Source organism: Phyllopteryx taeniolatus, chromosome 22, assembly GCF_024500385.1.
Source record: "Phyllopteryx taeniolatus isolate TA_2022b chromosome 22, UOR_Ptae_1.2, whole genome shotgun sequence".
Taxonomy (NCBI): Eukaryota; Metazoa; Chordata; class Actinopteri; order Syngnathiformes; family Syngnathidae; genus Phyllopteryx; species Phyllopteryx taeniolatus.
The window spans coordinates 5695042-5722923 of record NC_084523.1 but is presented as its reverse complement, the minus strand read 5'-3'; the positions used below and the strand labels follow the sequence as shown (position 1 = coordinate 5722923).

The following is a 27882-nucleotide window of genomic DNA, read 5'->3' as shown; positions in this document are numbered from 1 at the left end:
CTGGAGATGCCATCATAAAATGTACTTATTTTTACACTTTTATGCTAGGTAAGAATGTTCAAATATTACTTAAATTAAACTGTACTGAAAGCTTTTGGCAATGGTTTGATCCTGGAACTTATTTCTATTGCCATATTTCCTTTGGGAACCCCCACCCCCCCAAAAAAAAATAAAATAAAAAAAATAAAATACAAAATATTGAATTAAAGTTCTAATTTGATTCCAAGAGGACACTATTTTTTTCTTAAAGCCATCATTCTAAGCTTCGACTACGCAGCAGATGAATTAAATCTTTGATAATATTTTCCAGGCTGTGGGCAGCATTTTTCTTGCGTCGGTGATGGATGTGCTTATTGAAAAAAAAGAAAAACTCATTGAAAAGAAAACGAGAAGCCCAAAGACCCCCCAGGTTCCTAAACAGACCTCCTGGCTGCTTCTCATCCACTTGTTTGCTGCATAATTCATTTGGTACCTATGTGCTACATTAACCACCGCGTTAAATGATTCAACATCGCCTTCCGGCGTGTACTCGCTTCCGGGGACAACACATACATTTGCTTCTCAAATCAAACCAGATTTTTTTTTTCTCCCCTCCCAACAAGCTTGAGTCTGATGACCATCTTTTGGATGGCGATGGCAGCTCCGGTGTGGCGAACACTCTTCAAAGAGGCGGGACACGGGGAAAAGCCTGCCTGGCCCTGTGGGGAGGGGAAGATGGATGGAGCGTACCTGTCACTCGTCTTTGGCTGCTCTGCCAGTTTGATGTCACAGACGCTAATGGCTCTCAGGGGAGGAGGCAAATTAAGCGTGGTTTTGCTTGTAATGAATTCAAAGGCACAGGCTCGCACGCAATCGGAGGATGACGGCTTAGAGGTCTTGTGCGCGGACGACCCGCAGCCTGGGATTCAATACATTTAGCTCTGCATTATAATTGGTAATAAATAAATACATTTCTCATGGCCTTCTCTCTTTTTCTAACAGCTGCCTGTTATGTCTAGAGGGCTGCGGGATAACAATGTAAAACAGCAGGATTGACATGCACTTAATATCCACGGCTGACAAGACAGCATGTATATTTAAAGCGGTTGGAGAAATTAAAATTCATGCCTTGCGCAAATCTGAATTTGAAAGGGTATTGATGCAGTCAGTGCTCAATACCTTGTATTGTCGGTCAGAAGGCGTTCACTGTGAATTAGAGCCCGGTACGGCTCAGTGGTACCTATTTGATGAGTGGCGAGAGAGAGGCGAAAAAAAACCAACAAAAAAAAAAAACATATACCAATTAAATTATTCCACAAGGCTTTAGCCCAGTGGACCCCAAAACCCGATCGGAGTCTGCGAGGCACTTGTCTCCTTTCGCAAATGCACAAGTGGTGTCAGGCTAAATGGATTGTTTCAGCTTTGGCGAACTAAATGTGTCAAAAATAAAATGACTCCCAGCTCATTACTGGAGTGCTGTAAGTGACGTATAGTACCTTACGCTGGAATATATTTCTGTATTGGACTCAACACAAGACACAAAAGTTCTACCTTTTACAACCTAGACAACAAGGTAAAAAGATTGATGTCTGCATATCGACGCAAAACTTTCCTACCAAACAAAAGAGTTGAAATTGTTACGTGTCAAACAAAGTATATTCATTCGGGGAAAATATAGAAATGTGCTCTGCCAACTCCAAATGGGGTTATGAAATAAGCAAAAGAGAACGCACGTAACCCAACCTAAAGGGGGGTGAAAACAATACCCCTCGCGTTTGCTATGCATTACTTGGCAGAGGTAATAATGTACAGAGCAAAACAGCAAAAATAAACATACAGTGGGAACTTGTGACACGAGTGACTCAACTTCAAGTTTTTAATTTTTTTGCTTTGAATTGCAAGCAAAAAAATAAATAAAGAAATCAAGATGCAAGCACTGTATGGTGGCAGTGAATTCAACACGACTCACTTCACAAGTATAGCACACAAAAAATAACTTTGATATAAAACAACTGCAGGAGATGGCTTTGCCTTAATAAACCCTGTTTAGCTTAATGGTAACAAACAATGCAAAAGGTTGTAGATACGCTAACGAATAGCATCAGTGTTGCAGAGTTATGACCCTTTAAGCAATGGTTATTTAAACACAAACAGCAGAGGAACACACATAGACAAACACTATAATCATATTCGCAGATATTCTTAATCCTTTGAGATAAACGACAAATATCACTGCAGCTCACTGAGTCAGTCTGTCTGTCTCTGCCATGGCACACACACCAGAAGGAGCAGCACCATGTCCATTGAACTGAAGCAAAAAGCAGGGGGGAAACAGTTTCATTCTTTAAACTGCATTCAATTATGTTGTTACTGCATGTTTATTTTGAAATTTTTCTGAATATTGCAGATTGTATCAGGCTGGAGAACGCCTGGAACCTTTGAATGTAGCATAATGTAAGCAAATTGAACAAATGACAATTACTTGCAAATTATTTTGTAAAGTAAACCTGGCCACTCATATGCTTCCTGGGACATTATTATTATTAATATTACTATTATTATTAGAATTATTATGAGGGGTTGAGTTCCAGTACCCATTTAAAATTCCAGCTGCAGCGTTCCTCTTCTTACTCCTCCCCCTGATCTCCATCTTTCCCATCCCTCCCACCACTTCAATTGCCCCGGCCTCGGCATGCATTCATCAGCTGCCGGATTAGAATTTGTTTCCTCACAAACCATTGATCATCGGCCTATTACTAGGCAAATGACAGTTAATTACCCACTACATTAACCACTGGGACCCAGGGACCGACTCTCTGTGCCATCAGTCAACATGATGAATGTGGCAAGTTCAGTAATGCATGGCCATTCCCTCGTCCGCCTGCCACGCCGCGAACAACCCCGGGATCTCACTTCCAGGCACCCAAGGAAAATCTATGGTAATCTGCATAATTACAGGCTCAGGGTTAATAACAGACAAATGATTTGTTGCATCTCAACATGGATTTTTTCTTTATTTTTTTTCTTTAATGGGATTGCGCTTAGTCCATTTGCTGATGCGGCCAGTCCGTAACTACGAATTTACTGACGGGAAGTTTGTCGAATGAATTCCAATGATAGCACGGTTCCCGGTTTTATAATATAGCCGCAAAGGAAAGAAAGTTACGACAGGGTGGATAGGAAGGGGAGGGGAGACAGTTAAAGGTGGCAGATGTAATCAGACTCTCGCGTTCCTCAATTTAATACCCCCAGCATGTGTGATTGTCAGTGATTAAACAACGTTTCGGGGCAAAATTATTTCAATTACCGTGGCCGTGACCTGGGAATTGTCCGCGGGATAAGATTTTCTTCCTCGAGTGCCCCGACTTGCCTGGCTGCCAGCCTCTATCAGTTCTCATCTGCACCTGGACTCTGATATCCTAATGATGAATTATGGCCCGCTTTCCGGGAGACTGCAGGGTATACAAGGCAAACGTTCCCCCAGTAACTGTCAGCTCAGTGAGACGCCACAGAGCGCCACCTAATTAGCTCCCATATAACCTCTGCCGAGAGGTTTAACAACATCTGCTTTTCTACATTAAGCAACTTGGAAAAGATAAGCCATAGGTGCAAGGTCATGTTCTTTGTTACTTTGAGCAAGTATTCATAGTGAGTTTCATTGTTTCCAAATGTGGTAGAGGCTAAGTACAGTGGTGCCTTGAGATAGGAATTCATACAAAGAAAATACAGTAATGAGTAATCACTTAATTCAATAGAATGTAAAATATGAAAGAGTTTGTGCCACATTGTTTGCTTGCTTCTCCTTCTGGTGACAACATGGTGGCTGTACAAAATTGATATATTGGAGATAGTCACAGCTCCTCAGTAAGCAGCAGTAATAGTAGGAGTTGCTCTTCGCAGAGGATAAAGAATATATGCCTATGAGTCTATTTGACAATATGTCTACATAGAGGATAAGTGGTATTGAAGATGGATGGATGGATGAACATCTGCATATAAGAACTATTTGTTCTCAACTTTTATTTAGGTACAATTTTTATTTATCTTAAGCGCAATACACTATTGAATCACTGTTAAAGTATTTGTTTTTATTTGCACATTTTTAAAGGAGTCAGTCTTAGGCGTAACGCAAACTGTGTTGCAGAGGAACCATAACGCTTGTCACGCAAGTGTTAAAATAAGATACCACTGCTAATAATAGATATTATAATAATAGAACCTAAAAACAAAACAAATTTCCCTTTAGTCAAAACATGGACCTATCGTTAGCCTAATAGCCCAATTTCCTAAGAAATTATTAACTTACTGTGATATCAATAAAACAGCAAGGTGCCTGCTGAATTTTTTCTTCTTCATGTCAAGTGTCAGTTCTCATTCATTCAGGTCATGATAATCCAGAAAGATTAAATCGATTATTTTTTTCTTTTTTCCTGAAAATAACAAATGACATAGGTAAGGAAGCTATTTAGCTAATAATAATAATAGTCATAAATCTGTTGTTGAAGCGTAACATCACACTCCTTTTAGTTCTCTTACGGTCTCTCAGAGTTGTACAAGTGAGGCGACCCCGGCAAAATCTATAAAACATTTGCGGCATGGAACCACATAACTCGGGTCAAAAATGTACGATATGTCGATAAATTGCAATGTATACATGGGGACCCAGTCTTCACAATGTTCACAATTGAAGTTATTCTAGCAATTAAAGTCTCAAATCGCTTTTTTGAATACAGTTGCAAGAGGCGGCGGAAAGGTCGCTAGCTCTAGCAACGCCAGCAAGTGGCTAATTTGTCAGCACTGTCTGTGCTTTTGTAAACTAGCTCTGTTCGCAGCCATGTTGTTAGTGCAAGCAGTGCACATCAACGGGGACACGCTTCGAACTACTGAAGCTGCAAAAAAAAAAAAACTAACAAAAAAAATAAATCATTGTGACAAATAAACTCGATTGAATCAATAAAATTGATTCAACACAAGCCCTTCTTTAGGTTAACCCATATTATTGTATACACATGAGCGCTATTGTTTGAAAACAACTCCTAGCAATAGTAGTCCAAAGGGCAAACAAGTAAGCTCAAATCAAACGGAATTTTTTTTTTTGGCAAAGCCTCTTCCCGGGTCCATTTTGAGGACCACCAAATAAAAGATTTTGTCCAGATGTGTCGTTCGATAGGCATTCTCCCAGCGCCAGCCCACCTGCTATACCACGCCGGGTGCCAGATAGTGGCACACACAAGCCCCGCAATTATCTGCACCAAACATGCACAGTCCCATGAGTCATTGCTCTTCACAGCTAATTTAACTAATCTCCACTGGAGGGGATGATCCAAAAGAATAATGCATCCAGGGGACTGAACAACTAAGCATTTTATTCCAATTGGAAATATCGGCGACGGGGCCCACACGGAGGCAAAAGATGCAAAGAAAGTGGCAAGATTCTATGGCAGGTTCGGATTTAGAGTTTTGAAGAGAAAAACGGCACTGCATCTATTCACAAAGGTCTTGAAAATAGAATATTGAAAAAATTATAAAAATAAATAAATAAATATATATATGTATATATATATATAATTTATATGAGGGTTTATTAACCAATTTAAAGTGTTGAAAATAGCTTGAGAATAAATTATTAACTCTCTTGAACTCTCTCAAAAGTGTTTTAAAACTCTGCCTCTTCCTTCACTTTGCGGGAGTCGTGCGGCAGTATGTCGCCACAAGATGGAAAGTCTGGATGATTTTTAAAGAATAACCGAGTGAAAATAGTTAAGTTAGATACATTTGATTAAGCCTGTTTTGTTAACTATGGATTGCTGTAATGCTTCGGTGCAGACAGAACTGGTCAGCCACGAAGATACGTTAGCATGCCGATTCATGGCAACACTTTATGTTAACAAATTGACTTGAGTGCAGCTTTTCAGTGGGGCAACTGCTTTAATGGAAAATTGCAAACGACAAAGAGTTCCCTAAGGGCTTTCCCCTCAAATTAATTACGGCTGCACTTCAAACGCACACTAAATGATATTGCCATTGAGGGCCCGTCATTTTATTCCATCAGATGGCATTCCTTCCGTGCTTTTGGGAACCAAAACAAAGGAGCCACTCTTGACCTCTGCTAAACAAAACGTAAGCCCCCTACTCATCGGGACAATTAAACGGGAGTGAACACAGGGCCCTCCAATGTGTGTATGCGTGACCCTCCTTCAGACACAACCACCGGCGCCCAGTTTGACCTCTCAGCACTTTCAGATTTCACGTGAAAAGCCCGGAGTAATTACAGGAAATTCACATTGCCGCATTTTGTGAGCTTGGTGCATTATTGGCGAGGTAATTGCTTGGGGTGTGAAGTGAGTGGCGATGTAGGGGAGGGGTTAATGGAAGCCAAGCTGTAAAGCTACAACATTTAAAGAGTACTTTGCCAGAGTTTAAAATCTAGAAAGCATCTCATTAAAATGGTGAGGCAGAAACAGCAGAGGAAATCTGTACATTTTCATTTGTCTTGTAAAATAGGCTTGAAACTAAAAGAAATGGTCGGAATATTATTTGTAAAAATAATAAGGGTGCATAAGAACTTTCTGGCACTTTATGGCACTGATGACTGATTGACACCTTGTTCAAATGTTAACGTGCATTAGAATACATAAATATTCCCACTGCTCCCTTCAATCGGATTGTCATAGCTGTCCATGACAATCTCTTTGCGTTCATTCAATTTTGTTATCATCCCATCAGCCACTCTCCAGGGGGGGAAGTATCCGAGAATGGTCTGTCAAAAAGGTCAACCTTTTTCCACGATGTTCATACAAATGTACTCATTTTACAGTACGTAATTTGAAAGAAGCATCGCGAGAAAAACAGAAGCATCGCGAGAAAAACAGAAGCCAAAACAAAATCCGCTAAAAAATTTAAATACGCAACACATAAACCTTTGGGTAAGACTTAAGTAGGAAAAGGGCTGTACAAAGTGAAGTGTCAAAGTCATCGCAATGGTCATGATGACATTGACAGATACGTTTTAGTGACTCATACAGTAATGTTATTTACCGTAATGTGACAGTGAAGCATTACGGCTGCCCCACCGCACACCTTTCCACCTTTCCTTGGCGTAATCGCTTATTATTTCACGGAAAAACATCCCGATAAGGCAACAATTTGTGAAAGCCAGCCAAGCTGCGAAACAAAAGGCGATGTTGCTAATGAACGGACACGGTGCAATGCCAATTAAATTAATGAGATCATACAAAAGCCGAAATATGTGAAACCATTAAAGTCTGGCGGGCTCTCGAGAGGACTGAGGTAGACCGGCCTTTTATTGTTTATGCGAGGATAAGCGCTTGTCCTTTTGGAAAAGTGAAGGGCAAATTGTGCTTTTGTGTGAATTCCTTGACAATGACTTTCTATGCATTTCTTTTCCCAAAGAGAATACAGGAGTACAGAATTAGGTATGCTTCAAGTAGCAAAACACATGGCCAATCAAAAAATGACAATCAATACTATGCAGGGATGCACCAAGTACGAGTACAAGTACTTACATGTCCGTACTCGCCAATACTGAGTATCCCTACTTGATAATGCCATTAAAATGTTTTATTTTAACCAAATATTGTTCAAAAACAAACTTCTTTTGAAAAAGACAAGTTTCATTCAATCATAAAACTCTTTCGAGTAACAAGTTGTCACTACTGACATTTTAACACCCAATTGCATGTTTTTCAAACAGTCTTGCCACAACTTTCACATAGCTGTAGCCTGTAACACAAGGGAATTTCAGTGACATGGAATCTCAGTCTGAACGCCCTGGGGCACTTTGTAAAAGAAGTACATACTGTAGATGAGATGAAGAACAACCTAGAGTCTGGTGAAGTACAGAAACATAAGTAGGATTGTGGATTTGCAGCCAGTTGAAGGTGTTTAACTTGAAGTAACCCCACACGGCTGGCATGGCTTGTACCCGGAAACTATATTTCAGGCTGGTAAAGTAGTATCGTTGTGTATCATTGGTGCATTTTTATGAGTACGGATGTACAGTATCAGCACCGGTATCCCTAATCACATGTATACTAAAATACAAGAAGCTGCATAATAATAAGAACGAGTGATAAGCTCGCAAGGTATTGTATGCTGTAGCAGTTTTATCAGAACTAGACATGCTCTTCCCCCAAAATAAATAAATAAATAAAATTACCCCCCCCCCCCCCGAAAAAAAACAGCCAATAAATGTATGATTTCCTGACTGTTACGGGCTTGTTTTAGTTGAGAATAAGAAGACGAGGACTAGGTTTTACCAGAACTAGAGGTCCGGATAGCTTCCTGAAAGAGATAAACCGCAACACTGTGAACTAGTCACCAATCAATCGCAGGGCATATATACAGTAGATAAACAACCATTCACAATCTATTTGCAATAAACAAATTAAACAGTGATCATGGCTGGTTCATGTTCATTGAAAGGTTTCTTCAGCTCACTCCATCTCTGAGCATTGCAACTCCTGTCTGTCTCCCCCACTGATCAAGTCTTCACCGGGGGTGGCTGAGAAATCACAACACCGACATTTGAACACTGCTGCGCATCCCTCTGATTGCCTATTTACCATTACGCAGATTAAAAGCGGCCGGAAAAACTGGCATAGGGTGCAATCAATGCAGCGGTAGCCGCTCTGCAGCCCCAAACACAACCCATATACAAGCGGCAGACATGACCTCAGCACCATATTGATTCCTTCAAACCCCCCAAAACCAATAAACATTGGATACCAATAATGAGTCTTTGAATTATTTTCACGCGAGTTATTCCCGGCTTTTCATTTTCACCGTTTGCCTGGGCAAACATTTCCAGATTAAACCCGGATCATGTTGACAGTGTTATATCAACTCAACAAATACGCATTCAGCAACATCTGCGGTAATAGATAGGTCTTCTATCGAGTGACGTAACATGCCAATGTTGTCAGGTGACCTAATGAAGTTGTTAATTCCTTTGTTGAGTGACTTGTTTGTCAATGTGGCCCAGCCAAGGGCAAAGCAGTGTGTAGCATTAGCATTCTTGTCTTTCTTTTGGCATCCTCATGAATAAATCAGCCTGTTAAAATTGCCACATTTACATCTCATTTCACACAAGCGTAGCGCGGCAACGGGGACCGGCTCGACTCGGTTAAGCAAGGCGGACTTCTCCATTGTGGAGTGCGTTATCTGCGGTATTCAGGTTTTACAAAGCCTCACGCGAATGCAATCCGGAGAGCAGCGTTATCATGGAAGAAAGAGCAACATAAAAAAAGCATCATATTGCATCTTCAAAGCCGCCACGATGAAAACAAAAATGGCCCGATAAGACGTCTTCCCAACAAGTCAGCGTAGAATAACTTACCAAGTGCCTGATCACTAGATCTGGCAAACATGCGGCTTGGAAGGCTGTAGCGGGATGAGGGTTGGGCATTGGGGGATGCACAATAGTGTCTGGCAGTTCCGCTAGGCCGCCCACTAATTGAGAAGTCGCTCAGGGGTTCAGCACAAGTCTCACAGCCCTGCCTAAACCATTCAAATAACCCCTGTAAGTGGGGCTGACACCAACCAATCAGCAATTTGCAATGCTGTTTTCCACCATTCTGCCCCCATCTCCACACTTTCACCCACGTGCTGTTTTAATAACCAGCTACGATCACCGCGGCTAGCGCTCGTCTCGGTGTCTTCCTCTGCCTACACCCCTACTTCATCTCCATAAAGGCCTCATTAACCAGGGGTGGCGCACAAGGCCTCGCCACGTCCACACACATACACACACACACGCACACGCTCGCGCACACACACACACACACACACACACCTGTGTCGACGCACATTACCACACTAATTGCTAGCATACCCGAACCGACTGACTCGCGGATCAGGTTCCACCGCTCCCACACTTCAATAATGGGGCTTGACTCCTGCTCGCACACTTCCGCTAACAATACGAGACTTCGAGTCTAGGTGACCTTCCTAATGTGAAACATCACCTCTGACACCAGCACGGCTGTCAGAATGGACATGCAAACATTTTTACAAATTAAATAAAAAAGATAAGGAAAGTCGGGGTAAAAGAAAATTGATATCTTTTGGTTATGAAAGCAGATATTGCGGTTCATCGTTCGCTACATCGCAGATTTTTAAGCAATCGTTTGTTTTTACCGTATGCACGCAAGTCTGAATTTAGAGTTGTGCGCCTTCAGTGTAGTATGATGCAGCACTGAGGTCTAATGGAAGAGATGCAGCGTAATTAACTCGTTCACTGCCAGCAGTTTACAAAGCCGAGTTCCCCATATTGCCACCCATTTTACAACATTTTGACTGATCGTTCAAGACACAAAACTAACAAAAACCGGACTCTCTTCTTTCACCATAAGAAAAGTTTGTTTCTCGCTTTTTCCGTTCTTTAGTCATCAGCAGTAGAACATGGGTTGGTTTCACCAAAACACGGGTTTATCACCTCAAACTATACAACCACAAAAACAAGACTGAGAATGGGCTTTTGAGTGAATGAGTTAAGTTAGTGGACTTAAGTTACACAAACTTATATGATTTGGTTGAACATTTTGGTTGAATATTTGTGTCTGGACATCATCACAGGAGCCCTGCACCAGTTCCCAGACCAGTGCTACGGTCTCAACTGGGTCATACTGAGCTGGTACCTACACTTATAACCTGTATCAAATGCATACAAAGAGCCTTCCATTTTTACGATGCCATCTGTAGCGGGCACAATGCCATCCTCTCGTCTAGCTTCATCTGCAACAGCAGCTGCACATCTGCTTTTGTCATTCGCAACTATTGAGCTTCCATAGTGCAAGTTCACAGGAGAGACATCCGTTTTTTTCGAACGGGATAGGACAGCGTGGGGGCATATTGCGGAAGCTTCCAAAACACACGGCCATGAAACAAAATAAGAGCAGCGTATGCCAAAACTTGTGGGGAGGGAGGCGGGAGGGAATGCTGCACATCGTGAGAGGTAAACAGCAAGCCTGTTATCATCTTCTCACACGCTGGTGAAACAGAGAGAGTCGCCAAATATGTGGTGGCGCTGTGTTTGCGGCAAGGCTTGAGGCCAGTGACTGCAGACTGTATGTCCAATTTCCACCAAGCGGGACAGTTCAGTTCGCTATAGTATGGTTTGGAACAGGAGACCCTGATCTTGGTGGGTTTCTTTTAAGGAGGATGGGATTCATCAGCTACTTGTACACACTGAGGCTGTTCTGGGTCAAATTTGGCCACTGTCTTCTAAAATGGACTTTAGATTCACCTGTGTGTGTTAAAGCAAAGAAAATGGTGGGAATCTTGAAACTGAAACCGTACATGCCACAAATGTGGTTTATTTTATGGGACAGCGATAACAGTGTTCAAGAGGGAGCTTAAAAAAGTCCAGAGAACTGTCTGTGTCCCGCCACATTCCACCTGTTGGTCTTTGAAGGGTAATGGTGAGAATCTCCAAACTGTAAAAGAGGACCAGTCACGTGTATTTGAATTTGTATGGGACAGTGGTCACACCCCGAGAACTGCCTGTGTTCCCAACACATTTGTACTGCTTGCCACAGAGACATGTATCTTAGTGTTTAATTAAGCCAACATGTGCCAGAGTACAAGGGGAGAACATGCAATCTCCATACAGGTAGCCCTAGTTGAAATTCAAACCCCAAACCTGGGAAATGGGGTGGCTGACTGTCAGTCTATGGCCACCCCGTAGCTCTGCCCCTGTCTGTGAAACAGACATGCTAACCACTAGTCTACTATGCTGCCCTACAGGTTATATAGTCTGAATTCATTGAAAAGAAAACCAACACACAAAGTGTTTTCTGCACGTCCATGTATCTACAGTATATTCCAATAATATTAATATTGTAATTAAAGCTTCATACAGTGACGAACAGGCCCACGCAAATATTACACAAATGCGAAATGTGGTGAGTTTCTGAGTATAGGAAGTCACTCAAAATTGTGATTTATTTGGCATAGGACTGCTTGCTCGTCCCCGAAAAATATCAGAGCACACTGATAAATATATGTACTGGACTTGACCCAAACCTTTTTTTTCAGTACATAAATCTCCCACAATCTCTGGTGTTATTTAAACAGAAACTGGTATCTATGATTCTTACCGTATATATATATATTTTTTTTTTTTGACAAAAAAAACCTTAGACATTGTTTTTCCTCTCTATCAACGAACTCGCGGTGTAACAGAGTCAAAAAATGGGAAGTAGGCGAGACTTAAAACTCCACTTAATCTGTGAAGCCTAGCCCAAAAGGAATCGGGATATTAATATATGCATGGAAATGACCTGCGGCACTGCCAGTAAAGAGGGGCCAGCAGAGGTCAAATAGCCGCCTGACTGCACTTGAGTTTAATTAAAAAGACAAAGGGGGGCATAATTTTGGAGTGGACAGCGAAGATTACTGTTCAATGAGAAGGGGAGCTCAGCTCGAATGCTTTCAGTGGGCCTATGTCCCCCTTTCCCAGAAGGCCTTGCGCCATCTTCTCATCCCTTTGATGTGAATATAGACCATTTATTAGGGCCATAAAGGTTAATCTGGAAGGAGGAATCCGCACGAGTTGCCGCTGTGGAGGAAAGTTCAAATTTAGCCGAGTTCACTTATCAGGTAATCAACTTCTCCCATGTTTAATGAAAAACCTTGAAAGACCAAAGTGGGACATGGCGGGCTTTGAGTGTTTAAAAACTTGATTTGCTTGAATGAATTTAACACAATGGGAGTCAATATTCATTACGGAGAGGTCTGCTCGGTCAGAGAGGGTTCATGATTGGGACGGCCGCATGATTTACTATATTACAAAGTAACACAAGATGATGGATGTGTTCAATTGCACAAAGTAACTGACTCAATGAATTTTTCATTACCCGGGTTGATGTGTTTGGGACAGAGAATTAGATAAGCCCGCTGATGAAACAGAGCTGTGGCTGTGTATCAAAAGGCCCTGAGGGTGGCACAGGGTCTCATAGCGACTCTGCGGAAAACGCCGCTATTGTATTTGTTCATTTGGCACACTTTTGTAAAAACTTTAACAAAGCCTTCCATATAATCCTACTGTAATTACCACTATGCAGGTTGAAGGAGCGCCTGAACACAACTGTGAAAATGTATGTTTATATTTAATAAAGGTATATTGCACTGAAGGGAACACGGTGGCTAGCAGGTCTACAGTCAAGGGGTTCTGTCTTCAAATCCTGGTGGGTTTCCTCCCATGTTCCAAAAATATGTAAGGTTAATTGAGGACAAACATTTTCCATAGGTTAGAATGTAAGAGGGAAAGGTTGTTTTTCAACACGTGTCCTGCAATATACTGCCGAGTACTGCGGCGTGTTCCCCGCATCTTGGCCAAAGTCAGCTGGGATTGGCTCCAGAGGAAATGAAAGAAAATGGATGGATGGATGAATATTACCCATATAGCTTCTGGAAAAAAAATTAAGAGAATTTTTACCAATTTTCTGCAAATAATACACAAAATAAAAATTTGAAGAGTTGCTGTCAGTATTCTAAAGAATAAAAAAAAACAATTTCACTCTAACATACAGTATATATAATGTAAATGCCAAAATCACAGAAACTGATCATTTGGCAGTGGTCTCTTAATTTTTTTTCAGAGCTGTATCTAATAAAATAATGATTATCAGATAGAAAATTGGGAACATTTAAGATATACAAATTCTAAACAAAGCCAGACAATTAGTCCAAAACTTACAGTTGCGCCACTGAGAACTAAATTGGGCTAACTCCATTTGTCATTTTTAAGCTTAGTGTAGCAATAACTAGAGAAAAGGTACTGATGTAAAGCAAGGTATAGTTCAAATTTGGCCGTTATTGCACTGAGCACTTTTCTTGATTGTGCAACAACTGGGCCAACTCGCACTTTCAAGATTGCTGCAACCATGAAACCAGGCGTCTCACGCGAAAACATCCTGGAAGTGAGGTTCAGAGAATGACACAAATTGAGTTAGCCCACTCTAGTTCACGGTGGCTCAATTGTTTACGATTTGAAACAAAGTGTGCAAAATAAACTAATTGGCCACATGCTGCTTCATCAATTTATGTTGTCGTTGGGCAGCCTTTTCTATTGAGATTAATCGCTTCTTATATATGGGCTGCGATTAAAACAACAATCTGTTTCTTTCATACAGCTGCGCGCAAGCAATCACCATATACACTTTTCTTCAGCATAATATGACTCATGGTACCCACGTCTGTTCTATTTACTTGAATACTTTACATAATATTCACCACAGTTCTGACGATATAACCATCAGCCTGGAGTTTGTGTCGGTGTCATCGCCGCGCAAAAGCCCACGATAGATGCGGTGAGACGGTGAGTGGGAACATGCCAACTTGAAGATGTGAGCGAGGGGGGAAAACAAAACAAAAAAAAAAAGGAAAAACCTTGGAGAATTACATAAGTCCACCAAGAATATGTGACGGTGGGAAATCAATAGAGCAACAATAACAACAACACATAAAGGCGCGGGCGGCACAAGCGAACCATTACAGTAAACAGCGTGTTCGGCGAGAGTGAGCTGTCTATTCACCGGTGAGTAATCATCTCGCTGTCTAATACGCAACAGAAGGATCACAAGGGGGAAAAAAGTAGCAAAGAAACTTCAGCCGAGAAGAAATGAACACATACGTTAGTGTTTAGAACGTAGGTTCATTGCTGTCTGCGGCGTGGTTTAGAATGAAATTACATTCCATAACAGTAGGGGGAGCCTTCTGCCGAGTATACTAAACAGAAGTGCCCCTGTGATCACAAACATACAAGGGTTTGTTACTTGGAACAGGACAGTTGAAATGAGCCACATTCTGCTCTTCCAACTCAACAGTCAAAGGCACACAAAGTTTAAAATGGCGCATTTGTGGTCGATCCCAATGTCAGTGTTCTGGCAAATAAGCGGGATCAGGATGCCAGTCAGCAAAATATCCACCGAATTAACATTTCTGGCAGCTGGTTCGACGTGCAACTGGTCGCAACTGTCACTCGAATAGGGAAACTGAATGTCATTGTTTTTAAAATCGATGCACTGTTCCCTCAATATTTCCTCTAGTGAATTAAATAATTGAGAGAACAGTGAACCGCTGCTATATTAGTAACTTTTAAGTGAGCGTTTATGGATTTGTGGAGTATACAGGCAAGTCCGAACTTAGTGACAGTTTAGAATTTGCCCACATTCAGGGCTATTTTGACTTCCTCCTGCCATTGTAGAACATTTGATTATAAGGTAGGTAAAGTAGACAAAGCTAAAACCAGAAAGGGCTTCTCTTAGAGAACTGCATCATTTCGATTAACTATAAATGATTCCCCCCCCCCCCCCCCCCCCCCCCTTCAACTGTCTTTCAGATGTCTCCTCTCACTTTCCCAGCCCACACAGTTAGATTCTCCTCTCAAGATGTGTGGGAGGAATCACTCCAGCAGCATCTCGGGTACCTTTCAAATCCCGAACACAAACACAGGAGCGCTTTTAGGCCTTTTACACTGAGCCATTAAGACATAAAGCTAATAGCTGTAATTGCCGTTTTACTACATTCTGTCCCTGACATGCAAACCTTGATTGACCTTGATTCGCTACAAAATGCTGCAGGAACGCCAATGGAAGTTGTATGCATCTCATAATTTCGCAACAACCGTGTCCAGGATCGATTAATATCTTAAACATTTATGTGCCGTGACCTTAAAATTCGTATTTAATCCACCGGGCAAAGAATTGAGGCCGTCAGCGTGGAAGCAGCGATTCCCATTGTACTATTTACAGTTCGTCCATGCTTTCACAACCTTAATTATTTCCAGTGTAATCTCAAAGAGACTAGCTAATTATGCGGCGCCGCGAAAATGGTTATAAACCCTCATGAATTCCGCTAACAAGAGATATCCCATAATGTGTCTGTGATTAGCATTGCTCTAATTTTTATGTGGGCTGCTTCCACTGGCTCCACACACATTGTCTATTTGAATACTGCCATCAAGAAAGTTAGCTTGGAGTGACCAGCATCGTATTTTCTCTTTACAAGTCATTGGGGGCTCTACTTGTCAATCATTGCACACAGCACCAGTCATTGGTTGCTACTTCAGTAATTCCCTTTGATGCTACTATTACTAGGGTCCAACCGATTAATCGGTATCAGGCATTTTCAAATCGACGTTTTTTTTTTACACATTAACAAATTACAATGACCGATTTTTGCCAATTTGTCTCTCTATTACAAAGTTGAACAAAGACTAAAGGACAAAATATTGTAAAACAGTCAAATGTTTTGCCTTTAATTCCTATCTTTATTGTCGTAAACTTTAAGGGACCCAAAAATAAGTTATTTTATTCATTACATATTTTTTAAATTAATCGTCCGATTAATCAGTTATCGGAATTTTATTCTGCCAAATATCGGAATCGACATTTGTCTCAAAAGATCCATATCGGTCAGGCGCTGATGGCCTTGTAGTTTTGTGACAATCCGGAATATAAATTCAGTCACTGTCCGTTATATCATTGGTTGCTTTATGTGTATTGATTGTGATTTCACTCCTTGAGAGAGAATGAAATCAGTTCCCCCTTGTTAAGCAACAAAGCAGAAGTACCAAGAAAATATCTTAAAAAAAGGCTTCCGAAAGTCACGGGGCAGGTTTGCTTAAAAGCACCAGGTGGTGACATCTTCATTTTTCACAGCCCGAAAGTGAGACTGCGCAGGCTCTCCTTGCTGTCCCCCATGCATTATTCTTGCTTTAAGCAGCGAGGCTCCAAGGGGGGGGGGGGGGGGGGGGGGGGTTGTTTTAACACACCCAGCTGCGGCCTACTTGCCCGGCCTGGGGTTCTTTTTCAAGGAGTTGTCTTCGCTGACCCCTCTCTCTGGCAGTTATTAATAATAACACGTGCCGGGGAACAGTTCACCTTGTAGCGCTGAGGCCGCTGCATGTATGTCTAGCCTCGTACAGAGGGGTCTCAGGGGGGATGAAGGGTGGGGGGGGGGGGGGGGGGGGGGGTTTAAAGGTAAAGCAAGCCAAGCAGAGATGCACACAAAAGACTTCAAACAAAGTTTCCCCCGTCCTTGCGTGTAATTAGAATCAGCTATCATCTACAGTGCTGCTAAAGCGATGGAGAGTCTGATTAGCGGGCATCAAAGAAGGCCAAGAGGGCCGAGACTTGTGATGGAGGGCCTACGCGGAGGGGTGAAAAAGATGAAGGCTAAAGATGGTGGAGTGGCGAGGCTGACAGCCTGAGTGCTGCATTCTCCACCTCGAAGTCCCCATTAAAAGCTTGAGCGGGCGAAACCTTTTGTGCATGCTGAGTGCTCCATTGTAATAACAAGCAGCCAAGATAGGATTCAATCTGGAGCCTGAATGAAGCTTTCCTGACAAAATTCTGCTGCTAAAGTGTTCAAAGTGCTCGACAAATTGAAGGCTCCCTTTGCTTTTCCAGTGCAAAGAAAATATTTTAAGTTTCCGAGGATGGCGCTGTCACGTCGGGGAGTTTTTTTTTTTGTTTGTTTTTTTGACATCCTAATTGATTACGTCAAATTCAAACCACAGCTGCTTTTATCTAAATGTGGCCGCGGCGCAAGGACGGCGTAAGTAATACTGGTGGCATTCGTGGGCGCAGCGGGCACCGTGACCTTTTGCAGAGACGCATTCGTCAAAACACAGATGGCTACCCTTTTTAATCCCCCGGTCCCCAAAAAAGTGTAAAAAGAATATTAGACTGAACTAATAGATAGATACAGATGGAGGAAAACAGTTATTGATGACACTTTAAGGTGAATGGTATCACAACATCGCAGATCTAATGCCATCACATGAACTTTCACAACAAAAATTACTTTTCACAGTATAGAGTAAATGCAGTATATACTGAGTTTCAAAATAATACTCACTGGTGATATCCTATTGAGTATCTATTCTGCTTTTAGGGAAAATACATACAATTGTGCACCTTCCGTTCAAAATGTTAAAATAACCTGAAAATGTGATAGAGTGGAAATATAAAGTCTGCCACACCCCTGTTCAAAAGCCAGGTTTTTGTTATATAAAAAAATTGGACCAATATATAGCATTTCAAAACTTTTTCCACCATTCATTTGACCGATAATCTGTACAACTCAATTGAAAAATAAAATCTTTAAGAGGGGAAGTAAAAACAAAAAAACCCAGATAATTAGATTGCACATGTGTAAGCACCCTTATAACTGCGGATGTGGCTGTTTTCAGAATTAACCAATCACATTCAAACTCATGTTAAATGGGAGTCAGCACACACCTGCTTTCATAACATTTGTATTTAGTTTTTTTGCCTTCGAGCAGAAGCTTGAAGGTTTTGTGCCAACACTGACTGTTATTTCGAATGTCAAACATAACTTTACATGCCGTTTTTCTTCAGCTGTATAAGGTGGAGAGAATTATGAACAGTTTCAAATACCATTACGTGATAGCAAAAATTCTTCAGGCTTCTGCTAGAAAGCAAAACAAATGTTTATTTGGGTTAAATTAGAGGAACTTTAAGTAGTGGCAGGTGCGTGCTGACTCCCATTTAACATGAGCTTGAATGTGGAAATTGGAAAGTGATTTATCTCTGTTGCATTTCTTTATATCACAAAAACCTGGCGTTTGAATAGAGGTGTGTAGACTTTTTATATCCCCTGAAGATGGGGGCGGGGGGTCTATTGCTTTGACTCGAAAACCTTCAACACTAATTCAAACGTGTTTGCACTCGGAAAACTACGTTTGTGAGTAATCACACGCCACAGCGAACGGAATATCCCTTTTCTTATTAAAGCGATGACACATGTTCACGAGCGGGAATGTATCTAAATGAGATTTCCGAGGAGAAGAGATGGCTTTGAGACAGGCTAAGCTTTTTTTCTCTTCATTGCCTGTCACTCGGCGGTGATAAAGGTTGACGTGATGTCACAGTCACGCCTTGACGCCGACATACAAATGCATAATAAGCTCGATGTGAGATATAAAAAAAAAAAAAAAAAAATTTTTTTTTAAAGATATGTTGTACTTTTTCTTCTGCGTTTACAAGAATGTGATTGATTATGAAGGAGAGGCATAAAAGAAAAATATTACAGTAAACCATGTTCTACATTTGGTTATCTCTCTGCTTTCCAAAAACTTGAATAAATCCAGCTGTGTTGACTGGTGTGCGCATTTGCTTGCGTTCACAATCTTAGTAAAACCACTGTCGAGGAAAATTGGAAATTGGGCGTGAAAAAAAAATGCACGAATACATAGATAAATAAATAAAGTGTTCTCCTGGTGCCGTCTTTAAAATGAACGCTCGGAATTTACAATTTTCCATTAACTGATGCCCAACAGCTTTTTTTTCCCCATGCGGCCCACCACTCCTGGCCTCCCGACGGAGCTTCATTTTCAAGCGGCAATGCGTTAGCTGTTAGCGTCCCGCCTCGTCTGGCCTTTTCCACACCGCGAAAATAGCGCATCAGCATAAACAAAGTGCCGCTATTACCTGGAATCACCGACGGAAAAGCTGTGAAGGGATCGTTTATGGATGCGTTATTCTCCATATTCATAGGGAGCAAAGTACAACTCAAGCTTTAGGAGATAATAGCTGTAATTTTTGTTTGCATTCCTCGCTGTGCATCATATTCAATCACACCAGGGGACTGCTGAAGCCTTAAGTATTATTCCCACTGTTTCTTTCTTTTCATTTGAGGGGGATTATTACTTCTCTGCTGGTTTTAGACCCATGAAGAATTCTATTAACCCTTGTTATGTCAAGCTGAATAGCATCGCAACCTGCTAAATAGAACAGGAGCACTGGTGTCAAAATATAAAAATGGACAGAGTCTGAAATCGTGATTTTTTTTTCTCTCCCCCCTCCCCTTGCTTCTAACCCCAGGCTGACACAACAAGATAAACACAAGTCAAAATAATATACTGAAAGCGCTTTTTTACGAGAGCGACCGTGTGTGTGTGGTTGCGGGGGTCATGAATCTGTCGCAAGTCCTGATAACGTAAATCATTCAATTTTAAAGCAAGGTTAGGCCGAGTCAATGCGATGTCCTCGGCAAGTGATGGAAAGTGTAAAATTGCGGCGTTCATGTAATATCGCGGCCATTGATTGCCTCGGTGATGGAGCCTGACTTCTTGTGTTGCGCCGCAGATCAGATGGGGAGTGCTGGGTTTGCCACTCATTAGCCGGCAGTGTGCGTGTTGGCAAGATGTCGCCATCCAATCAATTCAGTCACCTTGAAGATGAAAGAATAACTTGTTGGAATTGGCCACATACCTTGGGAAACTACGCACAACCAGCGTATACTTTTTTACGACAACGCTAAGACCACTAAACAGCTCTCCAGTTGGCCTGTGGTCATGTGGGGAAGTTGATGGAAAACGTTGGGAAAAGGCCTGAAATTTTAAGCCAGCGGCAGAAAACATGAACATGTAATACTCAATTGTGGAGCAGCTGTATAGCGTTCGACAGTTTTTCACCATTTCAGGTTCAATTTCGAGTGTCCATTTTTCTGCGGGGCGTTCTTTCACACATTCTGCGGACACGCCCACGGCATTTCAGAGCGGAGAAAACAAATTCAATTTTCACTATTTTGAAGCCTCATTTAGTATACTTACCGATTCCGATTTGGCAGGGTTGTTCCTGACACTCATCTCTGTGGTGTGTCAAATTTACAAGACATTTATTTTGACTTGAGTGGACTGTAAAAATGAAATGCAAATGTATAATAACAACAACAAGGTAATACAACTGAACTGTTGTGGAGGCACGGTGGGGCGGGTTTCAATCCCCGGCCCCGCCTGTGTGGAGTTTGCATGTTGCGTGGGCACTCCGGTTTCCTCCCACATCCCAAAAACATGCATGGTAGGTTAATTGAAGTCTCTAAATTGCCCCTAGATGTGAATGTGAGTGCGAATGGTTGTTTGTTTATGTGTGCCCTGCGATTGGCTGGCAACCAGTTCAGGGTGTACCCCGCCTCCTGCCCGATGGTAGCAGGCATAGGCTCCAGCACGCCCGCGACCCTTGTGAGGATAAGCGGCTCAGAAAATGAATGGATGGATGGATGAACTGTTGTGGCGCGCTACCATTTGACACGTGCCGGACTTGGCCGAGATTCCTGCTCATGGGCATGCTGTGGAGTTTTCCAAGTGTGCCAGCACAGGGTGAAGTGTACCGAACTCGAGTATGCATCAGACGTACCGGACTTTAGACTCTAGTTTTAGTACTCTATGAAAGACAACTAATTGGACAATTGTCTTCTTTGATCTAGAATTGGTCAACTAGCTTATAGTATAAATTGATCGGCCAATCGATGAGCAGCGACATGTCTAAATACATAAGCGCTTGTATAAAGAAAAGCCTATAGTAGTACCCGGGATCCCTCTCGTGGTAAGTGAAAGAATCGTCATCTCAGGACAGTTCAGTTGTATTTAACTTTGCTGTACAATACTTTTGCATCATGTTGTAGTGGCTTATAATATTAGATATTATGTTTAATTTTTGATTTTAAAATCCAAGTATTTTTTAGGTGGTTCTTGGTGCAAAAAGCTTGAGACCCACAAAGCAAATGAAAACCGAAGAAGGACATGTTAAAAATGTAATTCTCTTCCAACCGCATGTAACCTGACCTCTTAAAATTCTTTTCAAAATTGATTTGAAGAGAAAATGCTCTCCTTGGATCATGCCGAATGTTTGTTCAACGCTCAGGAAAAAAAAAATAATAATAAAAAACATCTCTTACCGTAAGTAGTCTCTCCGGCAGAGGATGAGGTTGGCTTTGGTGTAGAGCGTGGAGCCCACCTCGCCCAGCCTGCAGTCGCAGCAGGCGCACTTGAGGCAGTCTTCGTGCCAGTACTTATCGAGGGCCTTCAGCAGGTAGCGGTCCTTGATCTTCCGGTTGCAGCCGGCACAGCCTTTTGGCTTCGTGTCCGGCTGGACGGAAAGCATTTGTATACCTGCGACAATGTCAGATGGAGGGGATTCAGATGCACAATCAAATGTATTATAATATTAGAGTCAAAGTCTAGGTTATATAAGACCTCCGTTAAAAATGTACCTGGCATAATCATGACAGTTTAAGACTTTATTGAACTTATGAAAATACATTTTTTTTAAGAATCAAGTCTCATCTGTCCCATAATATGTTACATTACCTAACCTGCTTTTACATGCATAGACTATGCAAGATGAAATACAAGCCACAGAACAGCGAAATAATGCATGCATGCCGACTAAGGAGATGATTTTTCATCCATCCATTTTCTAGAGTGCTTGTCATGGCGACTGAGCTGAAAACTATCCTAGCTGACTATTGGCAAGACACCCTGGACTGGTTGTCAACCAATCACAGGGCACATTTAGGCAATCACGCATTCCCATTCAGACCTTAGGACAATTTAGTCTTCAATGAACCTAAGTTAGTTTTTGTATACAGCGATACACTTATTTTCATATTTGTATGACAGCTAATGACTCAAATGCTGAGTAGTTTTACTTTATTTTCGTTTACTGCATTACAAATGAGATGTTTTTCTCGGGCGACAAGGTCAAAGGTTAAGGTGAGGCCGCAGGGGTGTGCCCACGACAAATGATTGTCACCTGATAAGTCAAGCTTTCTCCGATTGGTGGGTTTTCTCGGGTGCGGTAGTTTCTTGTATATCAAATTAGCAAATACAATAAATATATAAATATAACAAATATGACGTTTTGTTTTAAATGGAAAAAAATCCCTTTAGATTACCAAATGTGTTTTTCTTGCCTGATAAAAAGCGCAAAGCAAAAATCGTCGCCTGACAAAGACGGAAAAAACATCAACACGACGCCGCTTTGAAGTTTTTTTTAAGCGCAACATACAACAATGAACATACAATCACACCGATATGAAAAGATGCGTAAATTGGAGTGTGTGTGTCCTCTTTGTAAATGTCAAAAAACAAATCTCTTACTGTGGAATCAAACACTGAAAGAAGAGTAAAGTAAAACTCCTGAAATGTCAAACCCACTTTCTGTTGCTCGTGAAGAGATTGAAAAAAAAGTGCCAAGGCAGCTAAAAACAAATGTTAAAGTGATGTTAATCTGGAGGATGGCCATTATAAATGCTACTCTGCGTCGTCACGGAATGTTAAGATTGTCCCAACTTTTAAGAAATATGTAATAAGTATTTATCAATGAAGTGTGTTTTGACGGATTGGGGCTGGGGGGTGAGGGGGGGTCACAACAAAACAGCAGCCCACACAGGCACAAAGACAGCACTTTTTGGAATTTTTTTTTTACTGTTTTTAAATGCGTTGACCTCCTCTGCATTTAAAGGGGCGTGGCGCCAGACGAGAAGCTTTGTTTGGCCTGAGCTGACTGGGGAGAGCCTTTGTTGGTCCACTGGGGGACTTAAAGAAGAGGTGGGGAGGGGCGGGGGGCAGCAGGCTGAAATTAGTATTCTCCCACAATTCCCTGAGGAGAGGCGTACCCCCGTTCCCTCTTTGTCCACCATTCACCACACACACGCACTACTACTCAGTTTAGTTTGGAATCATCAGTCGTCTTTTTCCTTCAACTGTGCAATACTTGCTCCAGACAACATGAAATAATGAGTGTACATTTAGAAAACAGCCACAAACTTTGTTTCTTCAACAATGGAAACTTTCCACAGGTCCAAATTTTATATATTTGTATTCATTGTATGTTTTCTACAGTAATCCAAACAGGACATTTGATCTATTTCTATTCAAACTCTACGTACAGCTTTGATTGACCCACATTACACATATACTGTAATTAAATTACATTAAAACTCGGACAGTGTTTCATTGTTTTTTTAAATTTTACAATTCCTGTGCTTTAAGACAACAACAACAACATGCACCTCAACAATCCAATTACATTTAGAATGAGCCCATGTTTTCTAGTTGTAGTCAAGCTTCTTCATCTCTGGCCCATACAGTTTCCTGACATCTTCCTCCTTACATGTTACATCTATTTCTGCATTTCAGGCTTTGAATGAGGCGCACCTACAGCTTCCTTACAGACAGAGAACCTATGTGTGTATTATGGTCCAGCACAAAAACTTCGGTATTATTTTTGGGCCCTGCTTGAAGGTGTAATTACATTATCCTTAGAGATTAGGCCAGTTAAATGCAATCCTATTTGGCAAACTTTGGCATCAGTAAACCCCTTGATCACACGCAAGTACAGCGTCCTTTCATTTTGAATGAGTTCATTTTGTGTAAAATGTTGTTTTAACACATTTTGAACACGTTCAATGCCCACATCACAGTTTTTTTGTCCTTCAATAAGATGCACCATGCATATATAAGGCTATATTCATGTTTTCTAAAACTTCTGGGATGTTTTTGACCTGAATAGCACTTTGTTTATATTTTGAGCAAGTGCACAGCCTTGAATAAGGTGGCACCGTACATAATAAGGCCACACTTCTGTGTTTTATTCTTGAATAACCTTACAGTTATAGTCCGGTATTGTTGCACATTTCTACGACCATTTATGACCACGAGTCATATTTATCTTGAAATTCGTTTGTTTTGCTGCCCTAAACAACTTGCATCGACACTTAAGTTGACATTTTGAACACGCCAGCTCATCTGTTTGTAGCCCTAAAATCGATGCACCATGCCTATAAGATCACATTTGTGCATTTTTACTACGTTTTAGCCCTCAATAACGTGCAAGAAAAAGTCGGTTTCATCTATTTCGATTCCAACTTCTGTGTTTGGGGCGGGGGTGGCCTGAAAGGCGTGCGCGTCCAGTGGCTGCCGTGCGCCGGAGAGCTCAGCTCATTTGTTCCAGCGAGTTGCGGCTGTTGATTTGTTAATTGGCTGGATTTAGGGAGCGCGCGGCTGCTGCTGCTGCTGCTCGCCGCCTGGTTCCTCTTCGCCGCTCCTGTTCAGCTGCACTGATCCGTCCTGCAGCCTCGTTAACACTACAAAGTCGCCCGCTGCTCATTACCGAATCCAGAAGAAGAAAAAGGGGGAGCCAGTCCCCCCCCACCCGCAATCAGAGAAGGAGAAGGGGAGAAGCATGGCAGGAATTCGGCCACTTGGCTCTTCCGATTGCCGGTGGAAGAGGAGGGTGGGGGGTGGCTGAACAAAAGCGTCATTTTCCCATAAAGGAGGGGGGAAGGAGGTGGGGGGGAAATCACAGCTGCTCGGAGCCTTAATGATATCTGTTTTATTTGCATGCTGGCTCGTATCCTCCATACCGGGGCTGACTGCGCGTACCCCGCGGTCACATGCATCATCACCGGATGGAGGACGTCGGAGGAGAACAGATTCCCCCCCCCCCCCCCCCCCCCACCCCCACCACACCCACTCACACACACACACACACACACACACACGTCTAAACCTCCCACAATTCGCTGACATTTCACCCGATCACTTTAATTACCGTTGCCATGGCAGCGGAGTGCAGCTAATTCGATAGTGACTATCACGTTATAACGCCTCGCGGGGAGATTAAAACGATGGACAACAACAACAACAGCAAAAAAGCCTTCTTACCGAAACTTTTCTCCCTTTTCTGCATTTGTTGAGCCGCTTCAGCAGCATGCAACCCGGTCCGGTCGAGCAGCTGGCTTTGTTTTATATATAAACACACACACACACGCGCGCGCGCGCGCAGACACACACAAACGCGCGGTGGGTGAGGGTGGGGGGTGGCTTTGGGGTTGTGCAATCCAGCCGATGAGAAGGGATGGGGGAAAAAAAAAAAAAAAAAAAAAACACCCCCAAAAAATGAGGTTCCGATCAGCAAAACGCGGGATTGAAGCAAAGGTCGTCGAGCGTGTTGTTTGCGCGCAGGTTTTTGCCACCAGAGTGTGGAGCTGTGTGTGTGCGTAAGAGAGACAGACGCGCACACACACACACGCAGAGAGGGAGGAGAGAAAGAGCGAGAGAGAGGTGGAGAGAGAGAGAGAGAGAGAGGTGGAGAGAGAGAGAGAGAGGCGAGTGACAGCACGACAAAGAGATGCTGCTTCTCCTCCGCGGCGCAGCCACGAAATCCCCCCGAACGTCTTGCGTGCGCAAACCGATCCAACCAAGCCACCCCAAATGAGTCACTCACCATTCTCAACAAGTTGATTGCACGCACTTATAGTTATGCTTAAGAGGGTCAGCAGCCAGGCTGCAGGTGCTCGCCGGTCTGCGCAATTCTGCAAAGTGCGCGAGGTGTGTGGCCGGCGTCTCCATATGCATCAGTCGACCCCCCCCCCCCCCCCCCCCCCCCATCAACACGTTGACTTTTACACCTAACCCAATCATTTACTTCTCGACTGCTCCACTCGTGCGTCACAAAAAACAACAAAGTTATGAGGAACCAAATGGATGCGTAAAGGGAGAAATAAACTCAATTGCACCAAATGCACGACAATTTGTTAACTTTTCTTCTTTTCGCGACGTTTCGACGCTCGATTAAGCGCCCTGGCAACGTCACCAAGCTCCAAATGTGTCACGAAATTGCGTTCCATATGTTTTCCCTCTGCAACGTGGTGTGATTAAAGTCCTGGCAACTTTCTTTGGATTAATCAGCATTCAAAAGAGTTGCTTGTGTGGCACTTTTTTGGGGGGGGGGGTTAACTTTAAATCGTCACTATAAACTACTCGAATAACTTTTCATATATTCTACGTCTAAGTTGTTGTCTTTGAAATTCTGCCAGGCATGGAGACAGAATGGCACTCGGATTGGAGCCTCAAAAGGCGGCGATAATGAGATGGGTCATAAAACGCTCTCCGCGCGCCATTATGAGTGATGAGATGCATTAAAGCTGACAGGGGTATTACCTGGTCGTAATTAGGTTTTGTCATGGATTGAATTATTTCAAGGCGGCCTATCTTGGTAATCATGCAATTTGTCGCGGAGCCTCTCTCCCCCGGTGCCCTCGCACCCGCCTTTCCGCACATTATTCCCCCCTCAGTGTGAATGCAGGATGGATGAGGGCTTTCACAGAAAGAGATTTGAGATTTTTAGACGCATTACAGACAGTTTGTTGGGATTACTTTACGCGTGTTTTTACGCACAGCCTAAAAAGGGGGGAGTTAAACTCATGCACCAGCACTCGGGGTGTCCAAAATGAATCTGCACCGTATGAATGGACGGATGAAAATAAAACACTCCACCGTTTTGGATTCTTACACGTCTCGCAGCCCCTTTGTGCGCATTTTACGCACAGCCAAAAACACACACTTAAAGGCTTACCTTGAAGTGGAGACAGTGGCGTCCAAAATCCAAATCTTCCCCGTCCAACTTCGTCACTTCCAATCGGCGCAGGGGATAGAAAGTCACGCAACGAAATGTCCTCAAGTTCTCCGGTGTCCGTATTAACTCCTCTCTCCTCTCGGTCTTCCGCCGTCTGGTTTTTCTCTCCAAGTGGAGCCGGCGCTCTCCTATTTAAGCCCCTCCGCCAGGTCCCCAGTCAGCAGCACACTCCAGCTCATCCAAGAAGCTGACAAGCACCGTTAGGGAAGGCAGCGCATGTTGCTCTAATGGACCTCATTAAGCTCTACTTACAGATGTTCTCTTAACATAATTGATCTGCAGCGAGTTGAGAGGACGGCAACCCTATTCCCCAGCCCCCAATTATGGCCCGGTAATTAGATCCCCAACCTCCAGTTCTCCACATTCACCCTCCTTACATTCCGAAATATCAAAGTATCTCTTTCTCTCAAAGCGCAGCCCCCTCAACCCCCACCCCCCACCACCCAAACCACCCTCCCACCTTCACCACCTCACCTCCAATGTCTCCTCCCACCCACCCACCCACCCACAAGACTTTACTATTGACAGTCAGATGTGCTAACCTTTTGTAGTGAAGCCAGACTAACTCCGGTTGACAGTGTTCACTCACTCACCCCACTAACCCCCTCCCCACACAACTCCCCCATGTCTCCCTGCCCGTTGGGAGTCA

General features: G+C 42.7%; 1 protein-coding gene across 2 annotated transcripts in view; it reads right to left on the bottom strand.

Annotated features, from left to right (window-relative positions):
- lmo3 (LIM domain only 3) overlaps nt 1-27626 on the bottom strand; it is a 42083-nt gene extending 14457 nt beyond the window's left edge. The window contains exons 1-2 of one of the 2 annotated variants that reach the window (XM_061762445.1): nt 27174-27626; nt 21709-21922 (exon numbers count right to left, since the gene is read on the bottom strand). In XM_061762445.1, the coding sequence (XP_061618429.1) occupies nt 21709-21914 (206 nt within the window). In that variant the 5' untranslated portion in view covers nt 21915-21922; nt 27174-27626. Of the gene's footprint in view, nt 1-21708; nt 21923-25480; nt 25846-27173 lie in introns of those variants that run through there. The other variant, XM_061762444.1, reaches the window with a different exon arrangement.
- Nucleotides 27627-27882: the final 256 nt, after the last annotated feature.